The sequence below is a fragment of the Cyrtonyx montezumae genome, unplaced genomic scaffold (assembly GCF_038088225.1).
Source record: "Cyrtonyx montezumae isolate F1298 unplaced genomic scaffold, pur_monq_1.0 scaffold_15, whole genome shotgun sequence".
Lineage (NCBI taxonomy): Eukaryota > Metazoa > Chordata > Aves > Galliformes > Odontophoridae > Cyrtonyx > Cyrtonyx montezumae.
Window position 1 is genome coordinate 3,146,926 of NW_027071881.1, and position 17,987 is coordinate 3,164,912.

Genomic DNA, 17,987 nt, shown 5'->3' on the forward strand with positions numbered 1-17,987 from the left:
CATTGTGAATTACATAGTATCAGTCATCAGCAATGGACTGGTTATGTATCTGGAACTCTTTTCATGAGGAACCTTTAAAAGCACCATAGATGGATTAGTGAAATTAAGGTCTCATCTAGTCTGAGAAATTGAACTGCTTTTAATTAAAATGATTTATTAAATCTATCCATTGGAAATTATCACTTCTATTGTAATACCACATTGTCTTAACTAGAATTAGTATAGGAGCTCTGTCCTTCCCCAGCACACTTAACACAAATAGTGCTTCACTTGGAGAAGCGTGGCTGCAAGCAGAAAGGCTTCCTGCAGCCTGCCTTGTCCTGACATCTGTGCTCTGCCTCACATGGATCCCTCCTGAGAAAGGGAAGGATCACAGCCTTCCTGCAGAGGTGTAGGTGTGCTCTGCTGGGAGGAATGCCAGGCAAGGAAGTTAAAAAACAAACAAAGACTTTCAGAGGAAGGAGACAGCAAGTTCTCGAGAAGGTTGGTGAGATCAGCTAGAAGTGACCACAATAGGTTAACTTTTCTTAGTAACTCAGAAAATCAGAGCTTGCACCAGCCCCAAATGACATCAATAGTTGCCACATGACACAAAGCAACAAAGCCTTTAGAAACTGAATATACCCCTCAGGAAAAAAAAAAAGCTTTGAAACTAATCATCTTAGAACCATCGTAGTCAAAAAGTTTAATCACTAATCACTAGGTGGGGAGCACACACTGTGGTACAGACAGAACAGCACACTCCAGCTCCATGGCAGGAGCCCAGGTATTGTTGTAGCACTGCATGTGCCCATGGAGCTGTGACAGGCACTCAGCTTGCTACTGACCATGGACTCCAGTGCAGACATGAGAAACGTGACCACCATCCTGCTCTCACAGGAGTCTTCATCACGCACGGACGTAGCTGCTATTGAAGATTGGGCCATTCTCCTCCTGTAAAAAGAAAATATAAAAGCTGTTCAGATACACACAACAGCACAAGAATATCTATCTGCAGATACACACAAAAAAGACAGGTGTGAACAGAATGACAGAACCGTTCTGTCATTGGTGTAAGAGCAACGTGCTCTATAATTCTCAGTACAAGTTCACTGGGTTATCACACAAACGAACCACCACCATCCCAAACCACAGCCTGGGACTCCAGCATCAGCAACCAGAACCTGACATCCTTACCTGCCTGTTAGACAGCTGCAGGATTAATTTCCAAGCTAAGCATTGACAATTCAGATGCTAAAATTAAAAGCTGCATTTCAGAAGTGACAACAACAGGATTAAGCCCTATTTTACATGCATCATAACTGACTTTCAGCTTAAAGACACAATAATCAGGACTTGTTCATGCTTATGTTGGCAGATCTGCCAGCAGAGAAGGATGACTATGCCAAAAACAACAGCTGCCAAGAGCACATTTTTCTGCTGAACGTTGCAACTTATGTTATGTTCACACATACCTAATGCAACAACCTGACATGCCTGCAGGAGGGGAGAACTGGGAGAGACACTGCTGCTGCAGCCCCATGTATGAGTCTGTAGAAAATCCCCCCCAAACCTCTGAACACAGATTAAGGCAGTGAAAACAAACTTGCAGCATCAACAGTCCAAGCTCACAGCAGACACCCAGCTGCCTCCTGATGCTCCAGGCAGGTCAGCAAGGTTTAAACAGCTTGAAAGCTGTCATGGATAAACTGGCAGTGACAGTCTGCAGATATCTGAGGGCATCTGCAGTGAAAGGAAGAAATACTAGCAGCTCAGACTCTGTGACAGCACAGCACCCCACGCAGAGCCCAACTTATCACTAGACCTACACAAAAAGGCCAACCTAAAAGCCATTCTTCCAACCAATAGAAGCTGGCTGCCAGAGTACTACTATTCAGTCTATTTATCTTAACCTCATCCTACTGAGAGTCAATTAATACTGGTTACAATATCTTTCTGTTTAACAGTGCCACTATGAGCTTTTGCCCAAGTCAAGGCTTGTGCAAATGAGCCACTGCAAAATGCAGTCAGAGTACCAAGGATGTAGCATTTAACCATTCCTGTCTTGTGATGATTTCCTGCAACACAGAGCAAATAAACCTCTGTGTTTTCACAAGGAGAAAAGTAAAGACCATACTCAGCAGCTTTCAGGAAGCCAGATGAAACATATCCATAGGCTTCCTGCTGGCTTCTGCTTTGGAGAGCCAAAACAGAATTATATGACCATTAAGGGTGGGGAGAAAAAACAACAAGATCACCCCAACCAACTGCCAACCCACCACCATGCCACTGACCATGACCCTCAGTACCACCACCCTGCTCTTGAACACCTCCCTAGACAGCTGTGCCACTGCATCACCACTCTTTTTTAGAGGTAGGAAAGGTAAGAATTAACTGTTTCATGTGATTTTCTTCATTTCCATCTTCCCCACACACAGAGGCATCCATTGCAATCCCAGTAAAGCAACCGGGGATGGACAGTCCCTAGCAGCTGCTTGCCAGACGCACAAAAGCAAAAGAAAAGGGTGAAGCTTTATAAAGAAAGTCTCAGTGTGCAAAAGGGAAACATCTTCACACTTCATCGATGCAAACAGTTATTCCCAGCACGATACAGCCGTGCATTGCCTGCTGCTCTCCAGGAAGGCTGCTGTATAGGCCTGCCCCGTCCCACTCTGAGAGCTGCAAAGGAGGTGAACTGCAAGAGTCACAACAGTGAGTCAGAGGAACATCGAAGTTAACTGTTAGAAAGCACAATAAATAGCTACTTCAAGGCAAAATTAGGCAACTTTCTAACAACAATTAGTAAGCATTCAGTATAAAGGGAACTTAGGCATTCTTAGGTATTCTTGCCTTATCAGCTAGCAGTAGCTAGTAGCAACAGCAACTAAAGAAAAGGACTTAAGAGAGGAAAGAAATGAAGAGAAAGATAGAAAAGAGTCACCACTCACTGGTCCAACACTGTTGGGAGTCTCAATCTGCAGGTGGTGGGTTGACCAAGGTAAGCAAGTGTGCTCGCTTTCCTCTAGTCCAGGTGGCCCAAAACTGCCCTTGGGTGGCAGCTCTGCAGCCAGAAGATCTGGAACTGGCAATGAGGGTTTCTGGTGCTCGTGGACCCCCCCACCCCTCAATCACTCAATCTGTTGCTGTTTTGCTTTTTTTTCTTTTGTGCTCAAACAGAAGTTTTTCCTCAAGCTGATGTTTTCCAGCCATAGGAAGAAAAAGATGCTGTCCATAAGAGGAAACAGAGAAAGAGAGTTCACTGCTCTGCTTCTGCAGGTTCACTTCAATCCTATCTCCCCTCCTGCAACTCCTCCTGCCTAAGCTGTCTGAGGCAGCACGAGCCAAACTCCTCACTGATCTCACGCAGCCCCAAAGCAGCAAACCCACCACGCAGCACTACAAGCACTCCTACTGTACAGATGGAAAGGCTCACCACCAAGAATCCCAGAATACAGCTGCTGCAAGCATGCCTGCACTCAGCATTGCTGGAGATCTGCTGCTCCCAGGGAAAGCAGCCCAGTGTTTGCTGGACCACCAGGGCACTTTACAACAAATGCCATCCCAGCTGAGCACTTGCTTCCGTACCAAGATGGAATAAGCAGGGACGTGGAACATTTACTATAAATCTACCTGGAAGCCAGACTGCTGCTGGCTTGTTACTGCTCTCATCCTTTGCCTTCAGGACCGAAGCATCACCTCTGCACGTTTAACTCCACCCAAACAAGTCCGCTGGCAAAGCGATGTTTAACTCAATTCTCACTGCTTCTGGACCAAAACAGACAACACACACCCACAGCTCCAGATAAGAGGAAAAAGCAGCACGCGGCCACACAAAACAAACGCGTTCCCCACGGAGCTCCATCCCCGTACCGCATCCAACGAGGTTCAGCTTCCCCCGCAGGCTGCCTTAATTACAATTAGCAAAACGAGGCGGCGGGGCGGGGTCACCCCGTGCCCTCATGGCCCCGTCCCAGGCGCCCGCGGGGCCCCAGTCCTCGCTCTTTTGCATACAGACCACGCCTCCCTTCTCCCGCACCCAATCGCGTCCGCTCCTCGGCGAGCCCGCCCTCCCACCAACCAATAGCAAATGGCGGCGCCCGCCCGCCCTCCCCAGCTCCCAGAGGGCGGGCAGCGCGTGGAGCTCCGCCTCCAGCAGCGGCGCGGAAGAGGCGGAGGTGCCCCCCCCCCACCCGCAGAGCCGGGCTCGGGGCCTCCCCGGCCCACGGCGCTGCTGTTCCCGCAGCCCTCTCTCCGTGTCAGGGAGCCGCGGAACAGCACTGCGCTCCCCCCCACTTCCATCCCCGCGACGCACCCACGAGGTCCGACCCCACCCCACCGCTCACCGCTGGCTGTGGAGGCTGAGCGGAACGGCGAGCTGTGGCGGCGGCCGCTTTCCCGCAGCGGCCGCTGCTCCCCTCACGGCGTCGGGCTGAGCGCGGCGCCGATCCGGGAGCGGGGAGAGCAAGGGGAGGTTTTTGTTCGACGAAGCAGCACTGCGCATGCGCACGCCTCGCGGTGGCCGCTGGGACGTGTAGTCCGCCCCCACGCGGCCGCGCCTCTCCGCACAGCGCCGCCCGGCACGCGGAGGACTACAACTCCCGGTTGCCCAGGGATGCGCATCGTCTCCTCCCGGGAACGGGCTGAGAGCAGTCCGTGCTTATTTCTTCTTCCTCGCTACTTAACGAAAACTGTTCTGTTTCTTCCCCAGAAGTATGTGTTGTTCTCTTAAGCGCTCAAAAGCTGTCTCTGACAGAATGCTTTGCTCCACGGCGTGCACTGAGTTACAAGCATAACCTCCAGCTAAGGGGCTTCGCTCGACTCCCATTACAGGTTTCTATGGGAAAATCCAAGTATTCTTAACAAGTTACATCTGAAAATCCAACCTTTGAGAGCAAGAAGACCAGCGCTTGCCTGCTTGAAACCCATGAGTGCTGAAGAGCTGGTGGCAGGGGGATGAGAACAGGCAGGAAGCCCCAGCCCCTCCAGAAAAACTGATGCAGTTAATGTCATCCCCTTATCTTCAGTGTTCTGTGCAAAGCTCATCTTCATCGTTGGGTAGCTGTGTGCTGCTGTAGCAGAGCCCAGGAGGACCAGAACAGCACATGGATGCTGTGTTGCAGCCCACACTTCCCCAAAGCATCATCTCATGCTGACACCAATTTTCCTTCTCTCCTGTTGGCTCAATTCCTTTGCAGTTTTCTCTGCTAGACGGTAAGGTCAGCCTGTGTTTTCACTTGGAGCACGGTACACGTGGTAAGTACAGCCATTTGGATGGTAAAAGCATTCTTTTCCCCATCCTTTGCTCCTGTGGCCTGGGATGTGCAGTGGGGATGGATCACAACCGCTGACCCCAGGGTGCTCCAGGTCCCACCCCACATTTGCCTTGCTCTCTTCTGCAGCCCCCCAGAGCAGTGACTAGCCTGGAGACAGAGCCTGCAGCCAGCTCCCACCGACTGACACCAGCACCGTACAGCTCCAGTCCTGGGGTCTGTAGGACAGAATCCTGTGCCACCTTATGGCAAAGCAGTGGTGGTGCCACGTGTGGATGTTCCCTTCTCCTCTTCTGTTTGATTCAGAGTCAGATATAAGGGGAAAGCCTGTTCCTGAGGAAGCTCTGGAGCAGGACAGAAGTTGTCATCACAAGCCAATGGACTGCAGATCTACAGATCTTCAGTTTCAGCTCCTTGCCGGCGGCTGATCCAGCACAGGACTCGGAACAGGACCAACTTGGGTTCAGCAGGACCAGCACCGAGCCAGAGCCAAGAGACATGACCAAAGGACCATTGCCTCCTCCACACAGGCCCCCTGCATCCTTCTCTGCTCTTCGAGACCCCAGGAACAGGGCAGCCAAGCAGATCTGCACGTCTTCAGAGCTGTGTGTCTGGAGTCAAGCACACATGATGCCTTCTGGTGCTCACCCCAGGTGCCTTCAGGAAGCTCCTGCCCATGACGAGCTTTGCCAGCTTCAGAGTGCTCAGCAGCTCCTGTCTCCAAGCTCCTCCAGCCTCCCTATGAGCCCACACAAACATTCCATAGCACTCTTTGGTGTTAGTTGAGATGTTCCCTGATCCTTGAGGAGAGAGCATCCATCCATCCACCCAAACAATTTCCCTCAGGAACCTCCAGCACAGGCCCTCCTCAGTGTGCTACGAACATGCAGGTTAACATGGAGCCCTCTCTATCACCTCTCTATCTTTCTGTTCCACTTTGCCAATAGCAAAATGGCAAAGCCATGGAGCTGCCCAGTGCAGGACCAGAAGGGTCCACGAGGATGCTCAGAAAACTGGAGGACCTCTCCTATGAAGCAAGGCTGACAGGGATCTGGGTGCTCTGCCAGCAGGAGAATCACATCCCAGCCCTTTCCCCAAACATGCAGTGCTAACCCGTAACCCAAAAATTACCATTTCCCTGCATTTTCTTTTTTTTCTTTGCTAAGTGTTTCCTTGCAAATGGATTCAGGGCTCTGAATGCAGCACAGATGCTGTTTATGCTGCTCTCTAGCATCTCCGTGCACTATATTTTTTAAAAATGATTTGAATCAAAGCGCTCATTCTTTAATTAAACTTCATTTAGCTGCCATCTGCCTGGGATCAAAATGGCTTCATGTTTTGCAACTCCTAATGAGGATTGTTATTGGATTTGCAAACACATAGGCAACAACAACAAAAAAACCTACCAAACTCTTTGAAAAGTAATAAATGAGGAACATGGCTCAAGTGTTAAGATCTGCATCTTCTAATTGTGACAGAGCGCATCCCATTGAGCAGATAATCACGTTACACACAAAAACTGGGTATAAAAATACCCTGCACTAAAGGACCAAGAGGAGCGAAGTTGCGAGATTACAGCTGAGGGAAAGCAGCAATAAAGCAAGATATGGAGTTTTGGGGAGTAGGGTCAGCAGGAATTACTGCTCTTCACTCCTCAAAATGTGACTATAAGTGTGCAACATCTCCAAATCCCAGCCTGGTGCCAGCTGGCTGCATCCCATCCCATCCCATCCCATCACAGAGGGCACGGGCTGACTGAAACACTGAATTAAGCCATGTCCGGAGCAGGGGTTGCTGCACCCGAATTCAGGTCCAGAATGACCCTAATGCTCCCGGTTGGGGAAATGAGGTGGTCTACAGTGGAAGCAGCCCTGCTGGCTCCACCTCTCCTCCCTTTCTCCCCACTTCTCCAGCCTTTATGAATGCATTCTGAACAGTTATGAGTCCCCAGTGCAGCTCAGTGCCCCAGTTTGGCTCAGTGCTGGGATCCCTGCCTGCACATCACTGGGGTCCTTGCTCATTACCCAGCCTCAGTGCTGCTCTCAGTGTTCTGGAACCAGGCCTTTATACTGCAAAAAAATCAGGAAAGTCAAAATATAATGAATGTGCCCTCCCAGGAGACACCTCCTCGGGGTGGTTTGATCTGTGAGCGAGCTCCTTTCAGACATTTTGGAAGAGAGAAACTGTGGGGTTTTTTTTACCTCTAAAGCATGTTTCTTTGTTTCCTAATTGGAGATGCCATGGGGTTTCAGCACCAGGCAGAAACATGAAAGACTACAGATTTAGATGCCAACTGATCAGATGTCAAACTGCACGTCTAATTGGGGTCATAGGTACGGATCTTTGCCCTTCTTCCAGCTGCCAGCCTCATGCCTTCTGCTACATTTGGTGAGGCTTTTATTATCTCATGCCATCATTTGCATCCAACTCCACAGCAAGTTGAGAATGAGGAAATGAAATAGCAGCTGCATTGAAACAGCTTCTCCTGTGCTCAGAACCCTTTGCCAGCACAGAGATGGGGACTCATGCACATCCCAAGAGGACTCACAAAGCCAACACAGCAGTGTGTTACATTTGGAAAAGCCATCATGAGTGACTTTGATGCCTGTGACCAATGCCACCTCTGCTCTCCCCATCTCTATGTAACACCTGCAGCTTTTGGTCCATGGCATGGGTTGAGCACCAGAGCTCAATCTGCACAGACCACACAAGCTTTCTTCCCCCCTTAAGGCACCAAATCTCTGCAGGAAATCACAGATCATAGAATCACAGAATGGTTTGGGTTGGAAGGGACCTTAAAGCTCACCCAGTTCAATCCATGAGCAGGGACACTCCCTGGACCAGGCTGCCCAAAGCCCTACACAACTTCACTGTTTCGGAAGGCAGCATGCCGTTCCTCCTGCAGCTCTCAGTGAGGTTTTACACCTTTGCTTCCAATCTGAAGACATCAGCAGCAAGTGAAGCACCAAATCCTCTTGGTTCCCAACAGCAAGGTCATGAAGACTTCAATCAGCAGCCAATGCACACAAGGTCCGACAGAGGTGTCCTGCACTTTCTCCTTCCTACAGATGTTATTTGTCAACAATGTACATAATAAAATAAGTACTTTTAAGAGCAAGGCAACACTTTTTATTTTTATTTAAAAAGGCCTTGATGGCAGGAATATAGTGTAAAAATCATTGGAAAAACTAAAAGGCATCGATACATATTGGAATATACACTTTTTACATAAATTACATTTATTTATTTATTCTTTCATTTGAGGTTCTTATTCGGTATTGAGGTCTAATAGTTAATAGGTCCTGGGATCTGGACATTTAGACCACCATAGTCTAACATGTACATGTTCATGGGCCATTGCTGAAAGAGAGGGAAAGAAAAAGAAGGCAAAAGTCTCCATTAGGACACAACACCAAAGCATGCATACATCAAATCTCTGACACGTTCAGACATGAGCAGTTTTCCCACTTTCGAAACAAGATTAAAAAACCAACCCAAAAGCAAAACTCCACCAGCAAAGCTGACAAAAAAAAAAAAAAGCCTTTTAGGACTACATTTCTCTTGTGTATTTTTTTTTCTAAGAAGCATTTGGTACCATCCACAACTGAAGCCAAGCCCTGAGGGAGAGCAGGCTGAATGCAGCTCCACTGCTTTCATTTCCTACTTTTGTAGTTCAGATCTGTGCAGGAGCTCAGCGTTGCTCCTGGAATAGGGACTGAAGAGGGATGCTGGGTCCTGCCAGCAGCCACTATGGGGCCATGGGGCCACCATCACCTCCACTTGGGCAGGATGGAGCCCCAAGGAGCATTGCTCCACTGAGACAGCTGGCAAACCCAGCAGGGAAGGGCAGCCCCAAAGCTGCATCCCCTCCTTTGCCAAGCCTGGCCACGCCATTGAGCTTTACAGAGCTTGCCAGGCAGAGTGCTGATGGTTAGAGGAGAGCAAAAAGCAGCGTCCTGAAGCTGAAAGGTAGACAGGCAGTAAACCACTTAATATATGGAAGGCTTTACCACAAGCGAGATCTGATTTGTTGACGACGTAGACTCCATATTAGAAGAGGAGGAAGAGGAGGATGAGGAAGAGGAAGATACCGAGTTTCCTTCGGAGATCCTCTTCCTCTTCCGCTTGGGAACACTGCTGTCTTTTTCTGCAGGGAGAGAGGAGAGAAATGAGACAGCTGCACCCCACAAGCATGGCCAAGGGGAGAACAGCCCAGTGAGGTGGGGGGGTCACCATCCCTGGAGGTGTCCCAGAGCCATGGAGATGTGGCACTGAGGGATGTGGGCAGTGGGCATAGCAGGTGTGGGTTGGTGTTGGACTTGGGGATCTCATTTATCTTTCCCAACCTTAATGATTTTATGATTACAAATATGTACATATACATTATATACCCATATATATATGCGTGTATATATATATATATAAAGTTTCTAATCTGTCTCATTCTACATCAGCTCAAACTGCATGTTTGCCAGATCTCTCTCCTCTCCCTAGCCACTTATTTTCATAAAACAAAAAGGATCCTAATTATCTCCAGAGCTGCTAATTCTGACACATTTGATTAAATGAAATTTACTGGGGAGGACAGGACAGAGAAAAATGCATTCAGAGGGATCACAGAAACCTTGTTTTCATAGAAGAATATCAATGGATAAACGACAGATGAAATTAAGGGCTTTAACCAGTGAATAAATTGCCCATGGTGAATAAATTGCTCATGGGAAAGAGACAGTCCTCCAGAACATGCTGAAAATTTGAGTCTAAGAGCACGGATCTCTCGCCAGCTCATGGCAGTACAAACCAGAGCCAACAGGTTGCTTCTGAGCAGGTGCTGAGTCTGACATTTTATACATTTGCATTTTATAGGTCAGATCCTACCCCTAGCCTTGGTGAGGGATGCAGGAGAGACTAATGCCTCCCCACGGCTCCCATCCATTTTGCCCCCGCATTTTCTCTGCCACACTGCAAGGAAAGTCACAGACACAGCCCAGCCCTTACCTGTTGGTTTGGCCTCAGTGCAGATTTCGGAGAATGGCCTGTGTAGGAGACAACATGGGGTCAGAGCCTGCGGACACCTTCCACTCCTCTCTGGAGGGAAGAAATCCCAAACAACTCACTGGGTCTCTGGGCCATCCCCTGATCTGACCCATGCCAGCCCCCGGTGCCAATGCCATGCCCCTTCCCAACAGTGGCATCTCAAACTGTGTGGGAGAGAGGGGATTAAAGGCTGAGCACCTCCTGTGAAACAGGCTTTCTATGGGTACACAGTAGTACGGTCCCATGCTGGTGGCCCCAGAGGGAGTTACCCAACTGATGGCTGGAGAAATGGGGATGGGACCTAATTAGCAGCCACAGAGCTGGGAGAACTTACTGGAGCTGGTTGATAATCACCATCCGGATGCTCTCCCGTGCCTTCAGGATCTTCTCCAGCCGGTGGATGTCGTAGGTGTTGGGGTTTCGGAAAGGGATATCATCCGGCAGGCCGGTGACCTCCACCGCGTCGGGGCTGTCCCTGATGAGTTTGTAGGGCACCATGATGGGTCGGTTCAAGCCCAGAGCTTCTCCTGTAAGGGCAGAGCAGAGGACATAAGGCTTCACCTTACAGGGCTTGGGACAACACCAACCTGAGGAGTGAGAGCCACAGAAGAAGCCACAGCTGCTGTGCTGACCACAGAGCTGCTGTGGGGCTGCATCACCATGCTGCAGCCATGTCTCACTGAGCTGTTGCATGTCTGCCTGTCCAATTTCCTGCCTGCCTATCACTTGCTAGCCTTCATTTCTCCAGCTAACAGCAGTTTTGGGTGTCACTGGGGTGGTGATCACATCCAGCAAGCCGCATTCAACAGCCGCAAGAGATCGCAGAATCCGAGAATGGCTTCAGAAATTGCTCATAATTCCTTCATCTCTTCAGCATCCAGTGGCAGTGAAATATAACCATTTAATCACACGCAGCACTGAAGTCCTTTGTTCTGCATAGCTTAAACCCACTGTCCATTACTCTGAGTAGCCCTTTAATTCCTGCACAGCAAGCATCCCTCCCTCCTGTGCTGGTTCTGATCCTAAAAGCCCCTCTCACCCCCTTTTGCCATCAGCTGGCTGTCTTCCCTTCTCTTTCAGTTACTTTTAGGAACTGGCTGCCCAAGTGTGCTACCAAACTGCCACTGTGGGGCTGAGAGCCTCTGGGACTTAGGAAACAACCACTGAGTGATGGCAAGGAGCAGCAAGGGGACAGCCCATGGGCAGAGCCGGTGACATTGCTCAGGGCTGTGCATCCCCTTGCCAGCTCCTATTTTCCCTCAATTCCAGTTGATATGATATTCCTATGATATTCCTATTCCTTTTCCCAAACGCCCAGCGGGCAGCACAGGTAGCCTGCAGACAGCACAATTCCCTCCCCACCCCCCCAGAAGGTCACGGTCCCACCTGCAGGAACATCCCCAGGGCCAGGCTGCAGCGGGAAGAACCTGGTGCTGCGGCAGGCTGCCATGTGCTCAGCCTATAAATAGAGCCCTTCAGCCTAATTAATTTTAACTACAGCTGCTGTCAGCAAAAACAAACTCGCCCTGCTCAGCACGCAGGCGGGAGGCTCACCGTATTTTTCATTGAAAAGCTCTTTCACTTGCTCTCGGAGAATCACCTTCTCCCCGAGCCTGTTGGCGTCATCCTCATCTGCAAAGCAAAAAGGGCAGTGAATTAAATCCCCCGTTTCCTTCTGACCCACAGAGAACCCGTCCCACACTGCCAGGACACTGAGCTCCAGGCTCTCTGCCTGCACCTTCTGCCACCTCCTAGAGCAGTGCAAGGCAGCTACAGAACGCAGCCAGATCTGCATCTGCTGCACGCCTCCATGCTTGAGAGACTTTTACATCCACTTTGTGGTGCTGGGAATGACTGCACAATATGCAAAGCAATGGAGATTCAGACCCTGAGTGCCACAAACGCTCCCCCAAGTGACATCAAGGAATACGATAGCACTTTTAGAGCCGGGCTCCTAAGTACAGAATTGTTTTATAATATGCCATATAATCAGCTTGGCTTTACTAGCTTTTTTAATTACCCTCATCATGCCAACCGGTTTCTTCTCTGTGCTCTCATTTTAAGCACCATGCCTGCACCAGGAGACTTCTCACAGCTACACGGCAACCTCAGGGGGCTCAGGACAAAATGGAAGTGTTTGATTCCTGCCTCCTTTGGTGCTTTTCCACCCACAGACACTATGGAGTGAGCAAATGAAGTTCTTCCTCATCTTGCCACAGATCACCCACCCAGCCCTAGGATACAAAGCTCCTTCAATACGGGAATCGCAGAGGCATCCCCACCAAGAACTGAGCTTGCTGTGCTCAAGACAGGCACCTCTGCCCAGGGCCAAGGTGGGCACTGCAAGCCATGGTATGGCCAGCAAGGATCTGAGCATCTTCCACCCACACTCTGGAGTGATTTAATTTGATTTTGAGCAATCACCCAGCCTGAAAGTTTGCTTTATGGACACAGTCGTGTGGCTCCCTGCCTCCCTGAGTGGAGATGTGGCCCTTGTGGCACAAACTGATGCCCTGCTGCTGCAGGGCTGGGTGTGGGGCAGGAGCTCCATCCTTAAAGCTCTGTGCCCTCAGGAAAGCCTCCTCTCAAGCTGCTGAGCCCGAGAACTATGGTTTTGTATTCCAAACGTGTTTCCCCACAACTAGGAAAGAAAGGGGAGAACTCTCTAAGAAAGGAACATCCAGGCCAAGCTGTGCTTCAAACCCAGAAACAGCAACAAAAGGAGCCTGAAAGAATGGAGCAAAACTAAACAAAACAGAAGAAAATAAAAGAAGCATCCCCAAGGACCTCTGATTTCCAGGCTGCTGCTGCAGGGGGCAAACCCTGCGGGCTCCCTCTGTGACTTCCTTGTCATTTATGCTCAGTTTCTGGGATGTATACAGACACCCGTATGGATGTATAGATGGTAGCAGACAAAGAAGCATCAAAGCAATGTGTTCTCACTTGTTTCATTTTCCTCCAAGACAGACAAATGCAGAAGCTCTCTCCTTTCCACTAATGCCCCCAGAGACCCAACGGGCACAGACAGAACCCCAGGGTTTGTTCTGCCTTGTGGTGCTCCTTGATTCCCATCCAGGGATATGCGAGTGCCACGACAAAGCTGGAACTGAGCATGCGTAACAGAGAAGCCAGAGAGGAGGCTCTGTGCCATGGAGCAGGAGGGACCTCGGCCTGCCTTGACATTCAAACATTTGGCTTTGGAAAATAACCAGTGCCACCAAGGCATTTCATAGAGCCACGCATCAAGGTTGGAGAAGACCATTAGGATCACCAAGTCCAACTGCTGACCCATCCCCATCAAGACCACATCCCTCAGTGCCACATCTCCGCGTATCCCGAACGCCTCCAGGGACGGTGCCCCCACCACTCCCTGGGCAGCTGTGCCACTGCAGCACCACTCTTTCTGAGGGAGAAGAAATGTTTCCTAATACCCAAGCTGAAATCACAGAACCACTGAACAGTTTGGGTTGGAAGGGATCTTACAGGGGGCCCACTCGTGGCCTGGGGCACCTCCAGGGATGGGGCACCCACAGGTTCTTCTCACTGTACCTCTGGATTAATACACTAACATTACTTTAGGCTGTTCCATGGTGACGTGGGCTTAAATACAATCAGAAGCAGCTCCACCCATGCGTGTTTTCCAAGTGGGACTTGTGGGAGCAGGCACTAAGCATCCAGACACGTGGCCAGACGCGCAGAGGGGATTAATAACAACAACAGAACACTGTTCACACATACTGCATCATTCGGTTCTCAGTATCGCAGGGAAACACAGCAGAGAGGAAAAAAATACCTGAAACTTGGGGGTTTTACACGTTTTCTTTCGCACATTGAAACGCAAGTGCATTTCTTGTCTGCTACCATCTACGATGCATCAACTGAGCTACGTACCATTCAAAGCAGCGTACGCTTTTTCCAATGACGTTATCCGTCTAGGGGCTACAGCGCAAGTTAAAAGAAGAAAACAAAAAGAGAGAAAGAAAAAGAGAGCAATGAGTGCTACAGCTTGGTTTCTTGTTCACAAACAAAAGCAAAACCCAGGGCGATGCTCTCCCTGTAAAACTCCTCTGGTCCCAAGGCCTTGTGGCACAGAGATGGTGGAGGCTGAGTGCCACGGGCTGACTGGAGTGTGCTCTGCACTGATTTGTGACGTGCCCGAGTATCCAAGCATCCCACGGGGTTACAGAGTGGGAGCCCAAGAGACGCACGCGTTCAGGAGAGTGGGCAAACATCACTGGAGTGGGAGGGAAAATCAGAGGTTGCAGCAGCTGGAAGGCAGAGGGGAACTGGGTTAGTTCTGCAGCAACGGGGAGAAACGGAGAAAAGAGCTCCCTAAGGAGAGGCTGAGCCTCACTGCTGACTTCGACACAAGCAACATCAAAAAGAAATGGATTTCCTGGGGAAGAGCCCCGGTGGGGAGGCAGGGACAGAACGTGCTGACAGTCCCACAAATGGGAAAGCCCAGGGGAAGGGTTGGGCAAGCAGGGGAGCGCGTCCCGGTGGGCTGAGCAGAGAGAAGAGCAACGCGAAGCTTCTCGAAATAGGCACAGGCATGAACATTTCAAGCAGAGGTTGTAAAATTCAGGCCAACGTTTTTCAGTGAATACACTGTGCAAGGAGGAAGAGATGCAAGTGGGACACGCCGACGTGGGAAAGGAAAACCCACCTGGGACAGGGATCGGGGTGCTGGGATGGGGCTGAGCACAGACAGGAGGTGAATCAGCCACAGCAGTTATTAAAATCTATCTGTTTGGTAGTAAATCAGTAAAACGAACCCAAACATTTCCAGCAGGTGGAGGTTTTGAGGTGCTGTTATGAAATCACACTCATTAGGAAAGATAATTTACTTCCTTGCCCTGCTAACCCACATGTGCTCAGCCAACCCCCAGGGTCATGCTGCTGCTCCTGGGCACAGAACAGGAAACATGCCAGAGTGCGGCCACCACTCAGCTCAACTCTGGGGAACAGAGGTCTGGGGTGTCTGAAGGAGGATATGAGGCTGATGGGGAGCAAAGCAAGTGCAAAGCAAGCACAGGGCTGGGATTAGCTGGGTGACAGTGCTGCCTCCTCAGTGCAAGGATGCTGTGTGAGTACATGGAAGGGGGAAAGAGGAAACGAAAGGCAAAGTTCAAGGCAATCTGTATGGGTGTTTAGATACAGGCTTGGAAGATACATTTATCATGGCACCATAGAATGGTTGGGTTGGAAGGGTCCTCACAGCCCCCCCTGCCCCACCCCTGCCGTGGGCTCAGGCTGCCCAGGGCCCACCCACGGGCTGGGATACCTGCAGGGATAGGGCAGCCACAGCTCTGGGCAGCAGTGCCAACCCCTCAGCACCCTCTGATAAAGACTTTCTTCCCAACACCTAGTGCACACTTCCCCTCTTTTTCATTTACAGCCGTCTACACCATCATCCCCTTGGTGCTCCACCCTCAGTCTCAGATGCTAACCAGCTTAGAGGTAAACAGGCAATCATTCACCCTGGCTGAAGGGAAGGCAGAGCAGAAGGAAGGAGCACTCAGGGGCTGTGGCAGGGGTTAAGCACAGGGGCAGCCCTGGGAGTGTGCCAATGGAGCCGTGCTCTGCTCCAGCCTCTGCACACCGAGGGCTTTGCTCTCCTTTTTATTTGCCATTAGGGGCTTCCAAGGCGAGGCACATCTCATCAAAGTCCCGCGGAGGATGGTGCTCTCATGATTAAAAAAGAAAAAAAGAAATGAAAAAAAAAAAAGAAAAGGAAAAGGATGCCTGGATGTGTGGCTTTTTTAATTAAAGAACACTGCCTGCCCTACTTTATTAATTGGAGTATGGGAAATAATCTATCAGGGTGGTAGGGAGTTTGGGGAATAGGACAGATGGAGCTGGTGTACATTTTCAATCAAAGCACATAAAAATTAACATACAGAAAGATTTTTTTTTTCTGCTAGATTACTTATGCTTGGTTCTTTTTTTCTTTTTTTCTTATTTTTTTCCAAAGGCTCAAATGAAGCCCGTTTTGTATCTCTGTGCCTCGGGAAAGGAGAAGAGAAAGGATGAGTGCCATGTTTATAGTACTGCAGCTTCACCCTCATAATTTCTGCTTCTGTTTTAATGCCAAAAGATCGCTTTGCTTTTCAAAAAGTGTTTGTGAAGTGGATACCAGGGGTGGGGAGAATGGAAACTGGTGGAGAGAACATCCCATGGTGCAGAGGGCTGCAGCCCCTATCCCCCCACCAATGCTCACTACAAGGAGAGCAGGCTCCTGGGTCAGCAGCACTGGGACCATGGCTGAGCCTCTCACCCTTTCTCCTGAGCACTGAGCTCTTGGCACACACACAGCAGCCAGTCTGATCCCCACAGCTGAGACCCAGGGAGAACACCTCGGCAGAGGAACAACAGATCATGTGCAGGGAAAGAGCACCAGGCACTCAGACTGGATCACATCCATTTATCTATCCCTGCTGCACTCAAGAGGACGGGATCCCCACAGAGAACATCAATGCACGCAGCTCCTGCAGCCCTGAGGGTATTTCCATGCAGGAGGTGCACCACAATTTTAAAGCAAACAAAATATCACAACGCAGCTCAAAGGCAACCACAATCTCACCCAAGAGATTCAAGGGCAAGAAAACAAAAACAACAAACAAAAATCCTTTAGGTTAAATTTCCTTTCTCCCTTACAGTATATATTTTCACCTAACTTTTGGCAAGATGATCCTCAAAAACATAACCTCTCTTATAATTCATAAAGCCATCTCCTGGGCTTTCCAGCTTCTCGATGCCTTTGCAACGCCATTCTGTTTGGGAGTAGCAGTTGCTTTCATTTTAACACTCCTCCGTGAAATAAAAGAGATTGCCATTGATTTTGTTGCAATGCCAAGCATGCACTTCTGCTGCTCTCAGTTCTACGTGGCAGGGCATCACGACAAAAGATGGAGGTGGAAGGAAAACATGACAGTGTCCCTTACATTTGAATTTTGTTTAATCCGTGGCTATTCGTTTTGTTAAGGCAGATCAATTGTAACGCATGGTGATACACAACTGTGTTGCCACCCTCCACCGAGGCATAAGGTCATGGAGAAGCAGGAGAGATGTTAATTGCTGTCAGTGGGGCTTTTATGGGGCAGAGATGTTGTGAACTCCTCCTGAACCCCCTCAGGAAAGACAACACACAGATAAAACATCTTGGGTTTTGTGCTAGCATGGGCAGACCCATGGTGCACATCTTCAGCTGGGAAAGGAGGAAGAAAAATACCGGGCATTGAAATTAAAATCAAATTTTTCTACACCTCTATCTATCATACTGTGTTCCCAAGCCAGCTGGCAGGATGAAATATTTGCCTTCTGATGTGCTCCTTTGTTAATGGCGTGATTTGTGTCAGATCAGTGTCTCTTAATGTAATTATCCAGATTATGGCAGGGAGTGGGAAGACAAGATGAGCTTGGAGCAGTGGGTGCGTCCTCGTCTCATTCCCGTGTTCCATCCACATGATTCCACTGAAAAACCAAATCCTATCTCATTTAAGATCTGGCTGATGTGAGGCCTGACCTTAGTGCTGAGCACCAGAAGATGGGAATCCTCACCCAAACCTCCCCGTGGGGTTGGCTGGGCAGAACCAACGGATGGACCAAGTGCTGAGCATCAGAGAGCACTGCTGTCAGAGCCAGCTCTGCAGTCCAACACCTTCCTGCCATTCCAATGAGGCCGTATAAATGTTTTCCTCT

The 17,987-nt window shown here is 49.6% G+C and overlaps 2 protein-coding genes across 7 annotated transcripts in view; both read right to left on the bottom strand.

Moving 5' to 3' along the window:
* GTF2I (general transcription factor IIi) overlaps nucleotides 1-4,376 on the bottom strand; it is a 51,598-nt gene extending 47,222 nt beyond the window's left edge. The window contains exons 1-2 of the mRNA XM_065731762.1: nucleotides 4,323-4,376; nucleotides 828-933 (exon numbers count right to left, since the gene is read on the bottom strand). Coding sequence (XP_065587834.1) covers nucleotides 828-926 — 99 coding nt within the window. The 5' untranslated portion in view covers nucleotides 927-933; nucleotides 4,323-4,376. The remainder of the gene's footprint in view (nucleotides 1-827; nucleotides 934-4,322) is intronic.
* A 3,979-nt stretch (nucleotides 4,377-8,355) lies between these two features.
* The window catches only part of GTF2IRD1 (GTF2I repeat domain containing 1), a 50,540-nt gene continuing 40,908 nt past the window's right edge, over nucleotides 8,356-17,987 (bottom strand). For 5 of the 6 annotated variants that reach the window (XM_065731712.1, XM_065731706.1, XM_065731707.1 and 2 more), the window contains 6 exons: nucleotides 14,178-14,225; nucleotides 11,841-11,918; nucleotides 10,621-10,813; nucleotides 10,248-10,285; nucleotides 9,260-9,396; nucleotides 8,356-8,609 (listed from right to left, as the gene is read on the bottom strand). In XM_065731712.1, coding sequence (XP_065587784.1) covers nucleotides 8,535-8,609; nucleotides 9,260-9,396; nucleotides 10,248-10,285; nucleotides 10,621-10,813; nucleotides 11,841-11,918; nucleotides 14,178-14,225 — 569 coding nt within the window. In that variant the 3' untranslated portion in view covers nucleotides 8,356-8,534. The remainder of the gene's footprint in view (nucleotides 8,610-9,259; nucleotides 9,397-10,247; nucleotides 10,286-10,620; nucleotides 10,814-11,840; nucleotides 11,919-14,177; nucleotides 14,226-17,987) is intronic. The other variant, XM_065731711.1, reaches the window with a different exon arrangement.